This window comes from Candoia aspera, chromosome 9 (assembly GCF_035149785.1).
Source record: "Candoia aspera isolate rCanAsp1 chromosome 9, rCanAsp1.hap2, whole genome shotgun sequence".
Taxonomy (NCBI): domain Eukaryota; kingdom Metazoa; phylum Chordata; class Lepidosauria; order Squamata; family Boidae; genus Candoia; species Candoia aspera.
Window position 1 is genome coordinate 5930434 of NC_086161.1, and position 15674 is coordinate 5946107.

At 43.8% G+C, this 15674-nt stretch overlaps 2 protein-coding genes across 2 annotated transcripts in view; one reads left to right on the forward strand and one right to left on the reverse strand.

Annotated features, from left to right (window-relative positions):
* Positions 1 to 15674, reverse strand: part of ACAD8 (acyl-CoA dehydrogenase family member 8) — a 256274-nt gene that overhangs the window by 27307 nt on the left and 213293 nt on the right. The gene's annotated exons all lie outside the window — the stretch shown is intronic.
* The window catches only part of NCAPD3 (non-SMC condensin II complex subunit D3), a 30382-nt gene continuing 21898 nt past the window's right edge, over positions 7191 to 15674 (forward strand). The window contains exons 1-12 of the mRNA XM_063310976.1: positions 7191 to 7353; positions 8365 to 8537; positions 9090 to 9260; positions 9477 to 9538; positions 9730 to 9817; positions 10897 to 11030; positions 11560 to 11632; positions 12591 to 12716; positions 12866 to 13115; positions 14215 to 14277; positions 14915 to 14998; positions 15433 to 15506. Coding sequence (XP_063167046.1) covers positions 8397 to 8537; positions 9090 to 9260; positions 9477 to 9538; positions 9730 to 9817; positions 10897 to 11030; positions 11560 to 11632; positions 12591 to 12716; positions 12866 to 13115; positions 14215 to 14277; positions 14915 to 14998; positions 15433 to 15506 — 1266 coding nt within the window. The 5' untranslated portion in view covers positions 7191 to 7353; positions 8365 to 8396. The remainder of the gene's footprint in view (positions 7354 to 8364; positions 8538 to 9089; positions 9261 to 9476; positions 9539 to 9729; positions 9818 to 10896; positions 11031 to 11559; positions 11633 to 12590; positions 12717 to 12865; positions 13116 to 14214; positions 14278 to 14914; positions 14999 to 15432; positions 15507 to 15674) is intronic.

The window sequence follows — 15674 nt, forward strand, 5'->3', positions numbered from 1 at the left end:
GAGGTGCGGCGCTGCAGCCGAGGCGCCCGGGGAGAGCTGGCACGGAGGCATGCAACGACGGCGGCCGGGAGGCAGGAAAACCCGGGCCACCGTTTGCTCGGCTTCAGCAAATGCGGCTGGAAAAGGATGCTCCGCACAGCGGAGGGAGAGGGGGGAGGAGGGTCTGCACGGGGGCGTTGCTCCTTGCGGCGGCGGGGAGCAAGGCGGCGGCGGCAGGAAGGCCGCAGGCAGCGGGGTCCAATGCAAAGCCGCGCCTCGCCAGAGCGCCCGGGCCGGCTTTCTTCCACGCGATGATGGCAGCCCGCCGCTGCGGCAGCCGGCCGCCTCCTCCGCTCCTTCGCCCGGGCTGCGCCGGCTGCTCGGCTGGCGGAGCTCGCGCCGCGTCCCGGTCCAGGGATCTGGCACCGCGCATGCGCTGCGCTGCTCCAGCCCTGGGGGTAGAGCGGGAGGCGGCGCCTCTCGGAGCGCCCTCGCACGGCGCATGCGGCCTTCCCCTCAGGCCTCGCCTTCGCGGGAACGCCCCTTCCCACCCCTGCCGCGCAGGCGCGCCGCGAGGCAGCCGTCCCGGCGTCCCCCGGCCGGCGGGGATTGGCTGACGGGGAGCGAGCGCGGCGATTGGCCGGTTCAAAGGCAGCGGCGGGGGTTGAGCTGCGCGGCGGCGGCGGCGATGGCGGTGAGGGAGCGCTTCGGGCGCGCGGTGGAGCGCTGGGGACTCCGGGGCGTCCCCCGAGGTGAGCTGTGGGGGTCGGATCTGGGCTGGGGAGACGTGCGAAAATCAGTTCCAATGATCGGGCTGGGCGGCTAACCCAGCTCGGACCTTGCTTTTCCTTGGATGGGAGACCGCCAGGAGATCACAGGGTGTGGAGCAGCCTATCCACTGTGGATTCAGATGCTTTGTCCTAGGATGGGAGACCAGAAGGGGATCGACCCTGGGAGCTCAGGCTAGACTGAGAAGGGAAAATGGGACAGCCAACCACTTCCATAAGCCTGCCAAAACAACAACAAACCTGCGTGGCCCTGAAGTTACCAGTATTCAGGATCGACTTGAAGGAGATACGGCAATATAGTTAATTAGATGTCCCTGAGTTGGGTTTATTGTCAAGTGTTCAAATGCTTTCCATTTGACCTGATCCTAGTAATAACCTGTAGGTCTCCCGATGATGTTCCTGCATTGTCTCCGATGGTGTCCCTCCACTTTTTCACTTATCTCTCCCTTTTTCTTCCCTTGACCTTGCAAAGCATCTTGATAATCCAGTAAGATTAGGATTCTTTGCAATTTACTGAGATTACGCTCCTTCTGAATGAATCCAGTAGATCCCATTCATCCATTTTATCTGTTGCCTTCCTCTTTTACCTCCCTCAGCCTTGCCAAGCGTAATTCTTGTTTTCTAGTCCACTGCATCACCTGCCCAAAGTATGAGTTTCTGCTTGCTGAAAGCAAGGAAGCCATCAATCTTGGTTTGATCCAGAACTGTCTGATTGGCTCTTCAGGCAGTTCATCCGATTCTTAATCCCAGTTTCCAAATCTCTCATTTGAAGGTGTATGTGTTCTTTCTTTCTCTCTTTCATAATGTCCAACTTTCACAGCTGCACCTTACCTTGGAACAACAATTCTTTCAGCTCTTCTGATCCTTGTCACAAAAATGGCCTTATTTCATGATCTCTTATCTCAGTGTCATCGCCTTTTTCTATAGCAGTGTTTCTCAACCTTGACAACTTTAAGATGTGTGGGCTTCAATTCACGCTGACTGGGGAATTCTGGGAATTGAAGTCCACACACCTTAAAGTTGCCAAGGTTGAGAAACACTGCTCTATAGGCTTAATTTCCTCTTCACTTCTCCCACCCACCATCCACCCTGGAAACAAAAGGATTGACCACTCAGGAACATCCCAAGAGAGGGCTAATGACAACAGCAGCATCATGGCGTAAGACTCATCCCTTTTGCATGTGTGCCATGATGTCACTTACACATATGAAAGAGGTGGAGCTTATTTATTCATGCATTTTTTCCATTTATATAGCCACCCATCTCACATATGTCATTCTAGCCAGCTTACAATGAAATACGCAAAATACACAATACAAAAAAACACACACATTGCAGCTGAGCACGATAAGAAACAACCATCAGCAAAGCCAAGAGATGGTTTCTATCATGTACCCAGGGCTGGGCACAAAACCAAGTTTTCAGGTTACAAAAGGCCAACAGGGTCAGGGCCAGTCTAATTTCAGGTGGAATGATGTTCTACAGGGCGGGTGCCATGGCAGAAAAGGCTCTCCTGCGCCCTGCCAACCAACAAGACTAGAAGTATTCCCTCCTGCCAGACTGTAGGATGGGTAGAAACAACTGGGGAGGGACGGTCCCGTGAGTAACCCAGTCCCTGGAGCTTGCAATATAACACTACTTTCCTTATTTTTGCTCTCCCTGTCACTTCTCTGCTTCAGTGGAAAGGGACTAGGGGTAAGGAGACCCAGCTACTAGTCCTTCCCCAGTCACAGAAACTCACTGGTGATGTTGAGGTGGTCCCTCTTTCTCAGCCCAACCTACTTCATAGGTTATTGTGAGGGAAAAGCAGTTCTGGTACTGCACTTCAGTAGAAACACAAACCAAATAAAAAGAATGAATGCTACACTAAAATGAACATTCACTAAGGATGCTTTAGCTATAGTATGATCTGCATTTTTCAGATTGTTTTAATTTTGACTTCTGAACTGGACTGACTTCCAGGTTTGATTCTAGCTGTCATCTCTTCCAATTACACTATTCTTAAAATATATTTACTATATAAGTTAAACAGATGCAAAAACAATATGCAGAAACTCAGTTTCTAGGGTACAGTACTTTGCTCTAAAACTTCCACCGAAGAATGTACAGGTAGTCTTCACTTAATAACCATTTATTTAGTGATGGTTTGGACTTACAACATTGCTGAAAAACCCGATTTGTGACTGGTCCTCACAGTTACGGCTGTCACAGCAGTCACATGATCACAATTTGGGTGCTTGGCAATCTGTTTGCATTTATGACCATCACAGTGTCCTGTGGTTATGTGATTGCCGTCTTCAACCTTCCCAGCCAGCTTCTGGCAAACAAAATCAGTGGTGAACCATGTGATTCATTAATGACCATGTGGTTTGCTTAACGCCCGCAGTGATTTGCTTAACAACCGCCACAAAAAAAGGTAAGATTCACTTAATGACTGCTTTGCTTAGCAACCAAAGTACCAGTCCCTATTGTGGTTGTTAAGCAAGGACTGTCTGTATTTTGACATGCCCATTAGCCTTAAAAATGTGTATGCTACTCTTCAAAACTGGACTTTTTAAGAGCCTTGATTGGGAAAAGTGGTACCTTGTGTGGGATTAAGGACAAGGATTCTAAAATATATGCAAAACTTGAGCTCTGGTATGTGAACTTTATGAGTTCTTATTTCTGTGAGGTCTTATGTGAGTCAGTAATTCAGTCAGGAACTTGGGAGGCTAGAAAGAAGACATCTAATAATATAACACCGTCAGTGCATAGGATTTTTAAAAAATTAATAGAGCAAATACCAGTCTTATTGTTGCATGTTTGATGCCATGTTGCAATGTTACATGATGGGAGGGTGGAGCTAATTTTGTAATATGGTTCCCGTATTTTTATTACCGTAATTGGGTGTGTGTGGGTCAATTAAAACTGGTAGCCTGGTGACATTTAAAATTGTAATGTCAAGTTATTAATTGTCCTTCCCCCCTCACCCCATTGTTCATATCAGATGGAGGAGGGTGTTACAATAATCCCTACTGTATCTACAATTTATATGGGGGTGAAGTTTGACAGAAAAAGATAGTTCAAACAAGTGTCTCTTATTTAAAAATGCTCACCTATTTGAACTTTAGTGGTGCAATTTGCTCATTACCAAGATGCAAATGAATAAAACAATTTCATGCTAATCAACAGGTCTTTCAAGAGATTGTTTTGCAAACGTCTCCTGTGGGTTTAGGTTCCCTGAAATAATTGCAGGTTTCTTGAAACAGCATAGCCAAAGATATCCAAGCAAAAACATATTACTCTGATGCATCAAACAGCAACAGTAAATCAAGCTGTTATCCCCACCTGACTGGTCTACTGTAATGTGCTCTACGTGGGGCTGCCTTTGAAGACTGCTCAGAAAGTGCAGTTGGTGCAAAATGCAGCCGCTCACATTGTTGGCAAATGAGAACAGCCATCGCCATGCATTGGTCACTAATAGGTGCAATAGGTTTCCAGGTGCAATTCAAAGTCCTTGTTTTAGCTTATAAAACCCTACATGGTTTAGCTCCTAAGTAATTGCAGGGCTGCGTTCTTTGCATAGAATCAACTCATTCACTGTATGTTGCTTGATGACACCGACTGACGGTCCCCCATTACTGAAAAGTGAAGGGGACAGTAGCCTACAAGCAGTGGTTTTCTGCTGCAGTCCACATGCTGTGGAATAGCCTTTCTCTTAAGGCTGAGTTAGGATCCTCCCTGATAGCCATCGGGAAGGTAGGAAAAAGTATTTGGGGTTTTCCTGCTGTTTTTACAGTTGTAACCTGCTAGGAGTCCACATGGATTATGGCAAATAAATAAATGAGTTTCCCAATTAAAATGGGAAGATATTTATTTTGTTTTCTATGTACGTATATGTATGTATGTATTGCTTGCTTCCTAGGATTCAAGGTGTTTTACAATAAATACAAAGGAAGTTAAAGAAAAATATTTAGAGGATTCCTGTTACACTAGACTTTAGTTGTTAACCTGTACTGATTATCCTTCCTTTAATTTCTCAGTGTCTTGGTAAATTTCATAACTTCCTATAAAAGCGATTTCATTAAGCGATGCTTGAGGGTAAGAGCACCCCATGCCAATTACTGAAGCTTTTAAGGTCCTTGTGTTTTTAAATGTTTGATTACCACCAGTATTATAAGACCTGCAGTTCTGTTTTTTTTTTCTAAACCCAGAGTCTGAAATTGGGGGCATCGAGATGCTCAGTTTGCATTTGACAATCCAAAACAATCAACAAACCCAAGGAAATAACACGAAGGAGTCCCAGTGTACTATACATAGCTCCAAGGATCTGTCTTACTGAACAAAGCATGAATTATGATGTTCTCTGAAATTACTATTTTTTGCAAGTGGGGTAAAAGGCATTACAGATTTGGCAAATTTAAATTCCATTTGGCACTCTTTTAAATCCTCATGAGTCATACACACCTTAAAATGACGGAGTAAGCTAAGCTACAATTGCCTATCTGCTTCGTGCCTTGCAAAATCCTGCTTGCCCGATTGAATTGTAGCTTAAAAGAGGAGGACTATTTTTCTCAGCGCTGGCAATTTATAAATAGAAACCTGTTTCAATATTTACCCTGGAACTGCAGAAGCGGACATACCATCATTAGTTTTAATAAGACGATCTAATTTATGCTTCAGGCTTTTTTCTTCTTGCAATTCCACAGACGTTTAAAAAGATAATGACATAGCGAAGGGTGGTAATTTTTTCCTCTGAACTGCTAGTGAATCACAGATTTAGTCTCACTTAAAGGAGAGGGGGTTTTTTGTTGTTATTTTTAACAAGAAATCTTACTGTGTATTATTATTTTTAAAATTTGTATATCGCTCTTCCTCTAATTATCATGAAGCAGGTTATATCGTAATTATTAAACCGAAATGCAAGCAGTAAAAAATAAGAACATTAAAGCAATTAAATCCTCTCTTAAACATCACAAGCCAAATGTGTTGGGGGAACCGAAGGCCCAGCTGGAGGTTGTATCTTAGGTTCCAAAAGAGGAGGGGAAGAGTGACATGTCCTTTTGAACCTTAGCAGTCTTTTCGTTTTATTATTGATGGAGGCCTACATCCTTGATATGTTTTAAATATTCATATATTTCCTCTTTTCAGCCTGGGTTGACACTGTTTGGGAACTAGACTTCACTGAAACCGAGCCTTTGGATTCCAGGATAGAGAGCTTGATAACAGATGATGGCATGGATGCTTTCGTTCAGCTTTACAAGGCGCTCTGCCCATTTGGTGCAGATGACCATGAGACCACTGAAGTAAGGAGCAATTGTCATCTTTATAATGTCTGTAATTTTAAGTCTTAATTAGGCAGGAGAATGGTGGGAAGATATTTAACAACATATGCCCTAATCTTACACTGAGATATACTTACCTGGGCAGTAATTTAAATGAAAAATACTACTGCAACAAAACTGGATTTTTTAGTCCATGTATAACGTGTACAGGTAGTCCTCGACTTATGACCACAATTGGGACTAGAACTTCAGTCGCTAAGTGAGGCGGTTAAGTGAGTCATGCCCGATTTTACAACCTTTTTTGCCGTGGTCATTAAGTGAATCATGTGGTTGTTAAACAAATCCAGCTTCCCTCATTGACTTTGCTTGTCAGAAGCCAGCTGGGAAGGTTGCAAATGGCGAATATGTGACCCTGGGATGCTGCAACTGTCATAGATACATACATGCCAGTTGCCAAGCGCCTGAATTTTGACTCCATGACGACAGGGACGCTGCGACGGTCATAAGTGCAAGGACCAATTGTAAATTACTTGTAAGTGCTGATGTAACTTCGAATGGTCACTAAATGAATGGTTGTAAGTTGAGGACTACCTGTAGGGTCTGTCAGGGTTAAGGGTCTTAGATTATCCACCAAAAGACAATCTAGGAGAAAACATGTTTCTATCTATCTATCTATCTATCTATCTATCTATCTATCTATCTATATCATCAAATTTAATAAATAAATTATTCTTTTGCCTGAAAGAGGCTATAGATAATGATTCCTTTAAGCCAGGGGTTTGACAACACTCGTAAATACTGCTGTTCTAAAAAAGCTTGTTGGAGCTCTTCAGTTAGTAGACTAGGACAAGTGAGCCTTCCTAGGGCGCACCTCATCCATCATCTCTCTTGTGCCAGTATGGTGAAGTTTGAGGAAAGAATGGGAGATATTCTAAACCAGGCCCTCATGTCACATGGTAGGAGAGGAAGGCTGACAAGGTGAGAAGTACGACAGTGTCTGATTTTTGTTAAACCAGACATACTGATGGGAAGGTAAACTAGCAGTGCTTTTCCTCTTAAAATTCAGGAGACTCTCTCAGCTCCAAGGTGGGTCTTGATCTCCTGACACCGCAGTGACATTGTGTTAACCTGCTATCAGATTGTTCTCCTTTTTTTTCAGAGCATCTGGCCCCTGTTGGTGGAAAACAACCTCTCCCTTAACACTCTGGTTGCTGTGTTGTATCACTTTGTCCAAGAAGCCCAGAACAGAAAGGCCAACACACAACAACGACTGTTTGCCCTCCATGCAGCTGGATTGTATTTTATATTAGTTGAAATTCCTGGTATGTCAGTGAGCTGCTCATGTCGTGCTTTGACCTGTGTTTTTCATGGACATCTCAACAAGGTAGCATTGAAACTCAGCTCCATCGATGGTGGTAGTTCTACAGTCTGTGATGATTAGGAATAAACTTCAGGCAATCAACCAAGGGAGCTTGTACAGCAATGGAATTTCTCCTCCCTCCCATGTATGCTGTCCTTAGGACCCATAAATGTGATTGATTTAGACCAGGGTTTCCCAACCAGGGTTCTGTGGAACCCCAGGGTTCCAAAAGAGGTCACTAGAGGTTCTCTGGGAGCTTACGATTTATTTAAAAAATTATTTCAAACTCGGGCAACTTCACATTGAAGAGGTAAGTTTCATTTTTTAGTTTACGAACACTGTGACTGCATCTACTGGCCTACCCATGAAACAAATAGAATAATTTTGGAACTTCTGGTCTATATTTGAGCCTGAATGTGCAGGGGTTCCCCAAGGCCTGAAAAAGATGTCAAGAGTTCCTCCCGGGTCAAAAGGTTGAGAATGGCTTTTAGACACATGTGGAGTGGGTAGGGCAGTCTTAGAAAAACAAAATCTTGACTAGTAACAGGTATGAACTTTGCAAAGCTTCCTTAAGCCACTATCTGTTCATTAGGATCTGAAGTGAAGAACAATGTCTGCCTTAGTACTGTAATGCAGAGAGGCTGTAACAGAAACCCTATATAGTCATAACATCTCCACACCAAGGGAGAGTTGTGTTCGAGTTCTCATTTATCTGTGGCCAGTCATTTTTTCTCATCCTAACCTACCAAGCAACGCTGTTGTGAACATAAATGCTATTGAAGAGAGTGGTGGTGGGGCGGAGAGATAGATGAGAAAGCAAAAATAGGGTCTTTGGAAGGTATCTGGCAGAGGGCTGCAGGGCTGCAAGGCATCTGACAGTTCCACGTTTCCACTTCTTTGCTGCTCCGATTGGCCATAGTTGCTATGGTATAAAAGTAGCATTCCCTTAATATGCAAATGGTCTTTTTGGCAGGCAGCATAGCCAACCGGGTATTCCATCCAGTGATGTTTGAGAAATGCCTTCAAACCCTGTCTAAATGTTGGCCTGAGGAGTCGGATTTGCCCCGAAAAAGGAAAAAGAAACAGAGTAAAAACTTGATGGGTGATAAAAAGAAGGGGAAGCCAGCAAGGAATGAAAACACTCTGGTAATTTTTTAATTTTTATTTTTAATGTCCCTTGCCAAAAGTTTTACATTCCACCCCCACCCCCCACAACCTTAAGAATGGCTGCAGTCCCTCTAGTATGGAGTGCCTGTTTTATAAAGCTGAGGTCACTCGGAGTGTCAGTCTTACTATTGTTATTTATGCATTAAAATCCTAGAGCTTGCTCTTAAGAGGCTGGTAAGCGTATCCTGCCAAGTGCTGCAAATCTATAGTTTGGGTTTACGATAAACTGGTATCAAAACATTTGTCTTTCACACCTGTTGGACTTCTGTTTTCTTCTGCTTGGTTGATTTGTCCTGGTGTATTCCAAAGTTCAACAGAGCAGCTGAAGGCCAGACCTCTCACTTCTTGACTTGCAAGCCAACAGGTGCCCATCTGTCTTCTATCAAAAGGACGGGCCGTACCTGACCCCAGAAGTTGTTCAGTGCCCATTCTTAGCGGCCCTATTAATGAGAATTGCTGCCTGACAAAACCAGGAAGCTGCCATTTCTCAACCTTGTTTAGCTAATCTATGGTCCTTTTCCACCATTCTAGATGGACAATATCTTTGAAGAGGAAGACATTCAGGAAGAAGAGATTTATTTCTCAGCCCATGAGCTGCTTCAAATCCGCGAGGCCCTCTTCCTTCTCCTGAAAAATCTTCTGAGGCTTTTTTCCAAGATTTCTCTGAAAGAGAGGCCACAGTGCGTGCAGACGTGTATTCAGGTGACTGAAACCTCTTTGCAAAAGTAGCAGGACACATTCTGTGCTAGTAATGAGATCAGCGTTCCTCAACCTTGGCAACTGTAAGATGTGTGGACTTCAACTCCCAGAATTCCACAGCCATAGAATCCCACAATACTTGGGATTATAAGGGAGCATCTGTGGGATAATTTCCCTCTTCTCTTTGAGGAAAATTTATTTTGACTTATTTTCTTGCAGATCTTTGTTAATTTAACAAGTTTTGAGCCCTGTACACAAGACTTCAAGCCTTTAGATATGACGTGAGTTTTTTGCTCTGGAATCTTAATATTAGATTGTGAATGTATGATGCAGAATGGGTGTTGATGGTATGAATTCAGTAATATGCAAGTGAAATTGAATTTTCCTTCCCTGCAGATAATAGACTTAAGCTGCAAATATTTACTCTATGTTATAAAATAGATCCAACAGAGAACTTTTTCTTTGGATACAGGACTGTTTACCGAGCCAAGTATGTCTCAGAGCTTGCCTACTTTGGCCTGCGACTGTTGTGTTCCCCACTTCATAGCCTAGGAGATAAGGTAAAGATTGCATTCATACATATTGTCCTCTGCTCCTTTGTGCGATTCTAAAGGTGTGGACCTGTAAAACTGTCCTCTCTATGGAAGTGGCTAAGGAGAGCCAGCAGTCTCTTGCAAGAGATCTGGGTACTAATTTAAAAGCAGATTGCCACTGTCTGAAAGGTGACCCAGTAGAGAAACCCTGTTAAATCTGAACTGGGTTAGTTCTGTGTTGGACCTTCTGCCCCCATCCTTCCCCCCCCCCCCCCAATCTCATGGTGTCTGGGGTTATCAGGGAGCCGGTTCTGTGGGAAGATTTTTTTGCCAATTTTTTCAATCTCTTTCCAAGCCAAAAATCCTACAAACAGTTCTTTGGTTTCCCTGCTAGATGGAGCTTTAATACTGTTGCACATGCTTGGCTTGGGGTGTTTTACAAACAGGGAGATTTTTTGGCTAATTTTCCAGAAGCACTTTTGTAATCTTTTGACTTCAACTAAAACAAAACTTCCAAAAACTCTTTCCTTGAGTTCCCCACAGATGCCTCCAAAGGCAGAATTGTTTGCATTTTTTTAAACAGATGTTCCTTTTGCAAAATGTTCTCTCTATAAAGTGTTCCTTCATACTGGGGGGGTGGAGATGCATTTGTTTAGAGATGGGGATATCAAACAAGAACTGAGCTAGAAAAGTGGGACATGTTTTTCTCTTTTTCTCCCTCTTTTTTGTTGAAAAACAGTGGAGGAGGCATAGCATGCCAACTGAAGCTTGCCATACAAAGCATTCTAAAAGAGGCTAAATAAACCAGATAGTGTGCTATACGTCTCCTGTTTGTTGTAGCAAAACTGCTAATTTAACTGAGATAGGTAGTTTTTTGTTACTGTTTTGTTACTTTTGCACAAGCCAGTATTGATTAAGCTGGGAGGTACATTGCCCCGAAAGGCTCCCATAAGCCCATGCAATTCACCCAAGCAAAATAAAGGAAGAGCAGTTCTGAAACACCCTTGAAGTAAAGGGGAATGTGCTGATTTTCTTGGGAAAAGGCGGATGCGCAAAGCAGGCCAGCTGCCCACGTCTCCCATTTTTCGCTCCCCTTCCTTTCCCAGAGTTTGCGCCATGTCTTCCGTCAGCTTCTCAAGGTCATCCTGATGCTGCCTGGCAGAGAGGAGTCCAGAAGCGTCTCTCTTGCCATCCCATCTCAGGTCATTGATGCAAGGAACCTGGCCGTCAGGTTTATCAGGTAGATCTCCATCTGGCTCCTTTTCTTCTTCTGCGTCTGCACAGAACTGCTTTTGTGAATTGTCGCTCTCCCACCCACCCCACCCCTTGATATCTTTAATGCTCTCCCTGCGTGCAAATAATCTTGAATGCTCAGATCATCAGCCCCGTGGAGGGGAACAGGCTTCACGCTTTTCCACGCAGTTGGCATTTCAGTTTCTGGAACCTGGAGGACTGCAAACTTGAACATACGATTCCTCTTGCTTTCCAGCTACATGTTTTATTATCACAGGGAGGGAAGTGGTCTTGACCCTGCTGCCTTTGCAGCATGTGGTCCTGTCTGGTTGCCACTCAGAGGCCAAGTGTGGCCTCAGCCTGGGAAAAGGTGGTCTCTGTCTCACTTGATTTGATCTGTAGGTTTGAGTCTATCTGATGCAGCTTCAAATGCACATGCACAACCTCAGAAAGCTTGCAAAAACCAAAGCTTGTCCTGACAAGTGAACAGGGCTTCCTGTCCCCCAGCAACCAATAATTTGTGTATCCCCTTCTAGCTTTCTGACAGAAGAACTGAAAGAAATGGCCTTCCCTGTACTGAGAATCTTACTGCAGCATATTTGTGTCAAGGTAAGGTGTGATCTTTGCACTTCTGTGAGCAGTGCCAGACCTGTCAATTTGGGAGAAAGGAGGCCAATTTTCTTTAAAATGGCAGTCAGCTGACAACTAATGACCTGGAGTAGATGTTCGAGAAGTTTGACCAGTTGCAGGTTTTACTTGGACTTCTCCCAAGGTTTGCTCCTTGCTGACTTCAGATTCTGAATTTGGGTCTTGGTTTTAGAGCTTGCATTTTCATATACGTGAGGCAAGACGCTCCCCCCTCCAAAAAGAAAGAAAAAGAAAACACCAAACAGGGCTCTGTAGCTTTTGAATTTCTCTTTGTAGCTCTTTTGATATCAAACACTGTGTGCCATCACTTCTTACATCACTGTGACTACTACAGGTAGTCCTCAATTGACGACCACAATTGGGACCGGAACTTCTGTTGCTAAGTGAGGCAGTCATTAAGTGAGTCATGCCTAATTCTATCACCTTTTTTGCGTGGTCGTTAAGTGAATCATGTGGTTGTTAAGCAAATTTGGCTTCCCCCATTAACTTTGCTTGTCAGAAGCTGGCTGGAAAGGTTGCAAATGCCGATCTTGTGGCCCCGGGATGCTGCAACCATAAATACACGCCGGTTGCCAAGTGCCTGAATTTTGATCATGTGACTACAGGGACTCTGTGATGGTCGTAAGTGCGAGGACAGGTTGCGAGTTACTTTTTCAGCACCGTTGTAACTTTGAAAGGTTGCTAAATGAATGGTCGTAAGTCGAGGACTACCTGTATTTGCAGGGTTCTCCTTTTCTCCACTGTACTAATCCAAGACAGGGGTTCATTTGAAGTGGCCATCTCACCCGGGCCCTCTCCCCTGGATCAGTTGTACCTGTGTGTCAGTATCCAGTAACTAGCTCAGTATGTTGAAGTCACTGTGATAGATCACGTAACTCCAACTAAATTTGATCATTTCCTTTATTGCTTTTCATTCCAGGTTTCTGATAAATCTGAATACCGGACATACGCTGCACTGTCTTTGTCACAGTTGCTGTACAAACTCCCTTGTGCTGAGCATGCCAGCTTCATTGCTTGGCTGTATGGATACTCACGCAATAACAAGGTGAAGAAATGAACCCGTTGCCCCTTTGGGGTTGCCAACACCATCCAAGACACTCAACATGTACCAAAGTGGATTCTGCAGCTGACAGAATTTGCCCTTTTGCTGATAGGCCCCTAAGCTATGCAACATCTTACCTTCTTCCCTAACAGATTTCCTATAGAGTATTTGCACTCGATGTGGCCTTAGCTTTGTTGGAGCATCCAGAACGGGATCAGGACACCATTTTGGCTGAGGAGCAGCAGGTGTTTCTGAAACACAAGTTCCTGATCCAGGTCATGATCTTTGCCCGGTGTTCAGACAAAGCACCCACCGTTCGCAGTAAAGCACTTTCAAGCTTTGCCCAGTGTCTGGAAAAAAAAGTACCAAATGTACAGGACATCCAGGAACTGTTGCATGGCAGTAAGTATGAGGGTGGAGATGGAAGAAGCTAGGTCTACTGAAATGTTGAGCTAGATACTCAAATGCTGATTCACCAGGCCTGGATTAGAATCCTTAATTGTGAAACAATCACAGGAAACAGGAACTAGTCAGTATGTTGCAGAATGTTTCCTGTTGTCTTGTGTTCATACACTGTAGTGAGCCATCATAGGTAGCCGGTTGGTTTTGTCTCAGAAGAGTGTGATCCCCATCCTTGCATGGCAATAAGAAAGGGAGAGTTACAATGTAACCATATAACACACGCAATCCCAGGAAAGACTGCAAAAAACACAACTGCCACATATTGTATTGCGGTTCCAGAGCAATGTGAGTTGTTGGGATTCTTCAACTGTTAATTAAATGAAGATGAGAGCCATCCTTTTTACCTTAGCAGGTTCTAGCTTTTATTCTTTCTATCTATCTATCTATCTATCTATCTATCTATCTATCTATCTATCTATCATCAGAGTCCTTCCTTGGGGGGAGATGGGCGGTAGTTCAAATTTGAGACATACATACATACATACATACATACATACATACATACATACATATTGGTATGGCTGCCCATCTCACAAAGCATGACTCTGGGCAGCATACAATAAAATAAAATAATATTGAGAAACATTCTACAATTAAAAACATTAATATTATTATTAAAAGGCTAGGAGAGAGTATTAGATGTTACTAATAATGTAGCCACCTCATCAGATCACCACTCCCTTGAGACCCTCAAGCCTGTTGACACAGCCAAGTTTTGAGGAACTTCCAGGAGGTTGGCAGAGATGGGGCCAGTCTCACCTCAGAGGGGACCATGTTCTACAGGGCAGGTACCACGGCAGAAAAGACCCACCTCCTGGTCCCGTCCGTTGTAGCTCCTTGGCAGATGAGATCCCCAACATACCTCTTCTGTTGGACCTGATGGGATGGGCAGATGTCATCGGGGAGAGGTGGTCCCTCAAATAATCCAGCTCCATGCCATGAAGGGCTTCAAAGCTTCCCACTGCTCTGGTGTACAACTCTCGTAGGGAGTTAAGTTTGTAAAGTAGGGTTAATCCTTTTCGTTTGTCTCCCACTGCAGCAGCTTGTTCTTCAGTCATGGATCCAAACACTCCTGCTGAAACATTCCTAACCAATATGGAAGGTAAACAAAGTAGTCTGCTAAAAGACCAGTCGTCATGCTGTCCTGTCCTTTGCCCAGTGTTTGAGCCTGTTAGAAATATTTCCTGGTGGAAAGAGGAGATCTCTAAGAGTCTGTGATCAGCTTGTTTGAGCAATTGCTTTCTTCCCTAGAAGCCTATCCTGGGTTTTATGATCTTCAGGAGAGCCATTTTAGAATTGGGCATCATTAAATATCTTTTGGAAATTGGAAAAAGTAGGAACTTGGCTGAGTTTATAATCATTATGGGAGTATCTGTTGAGACTCTTCTTTTTTATTTAATCACTCACAGATCTCCTTGGGTAAATATAGCATAATTTGAAATAATGTGGTAGGTGGTGCAATAAATGATCCCTTGCATCTTCATCTTTTTCTTCTCCAACCGTTTTCACGCCTTTACATCTTTCCCCTAAAGGTGTATGATATTTTGTCACTGTAGCAGCGTAATGATGCAGCATCCCATCAAGTCTTGTTTCTGATGTTGCAGCATCCTATTTGTACCTATATCTTTGAGAATCTTCCCTAGTTGGATAATCCCTGCGCAACTCATTTGGGTAATAAATCTGCTTGCCATGCTTCTTGATTTTCTGAAATAACTTACTGAGAGGGGGTTCTTTTAAAGGCCGTACCAGCCATCAGCTGAAGACTTTCCCAACCTTCAAGACCATTGAAATGAGCAATGAACGTGACTCCACTGAGTTTGATGGTATGCTGGATTTATAATTAGCTGTACCTTTTCCTTTGCCTGTATTGTCTTTAAAAGGGAAAAAAAAGGGGGGGGGTAATTTTCTGTGCAGTTTTAATTTTGGTTTAAAAGAAACAACATTAGAAGGTTGAGGAAAGGCAGTAGGAGGAGGAACTTAGGAAGGGAAGGTTTGAAAAAGAATGAAGAAGAGATCCAAGTCTGGAGACACAGGAGCTGTCCAACATCCCAAATTTGAAAAATATGAAAAAGCCATACCTAGGAACGGGTGTGTTTTTTTGCCAGAGGTTTGAACTATTAATTTGTAAACAGCTTGGAAAATTAGGTTCTAGGGTTGGAAGTTGCCCACGCTGTCTCTCTGTAAATATTAAATTCTTGTGCTTGGCTGAACATACTGCAGTTTTTCAAATTCTCACCTCCTCCCCCAAACCCAACAGGAAAAGAAATCATGATCATCCTGAGACATAGAGCTATTGATGAAAAGACCAACGTGAGGAAATCTGCCCTCCAGGTAGGTATCTAATTTCTTCTGCTTCTGCCCATGCCAAGCTTTTTAAAAGCAGTCTTTAAAAGTAACATCACGTAACAGAACATGAAAGTCTGTGAGAGGTTACAGTCTTTAGATCAGTGTCACAGCGTCCCACGGTCATGTGATCGCCATTTGTGACCTTCCCAGCTG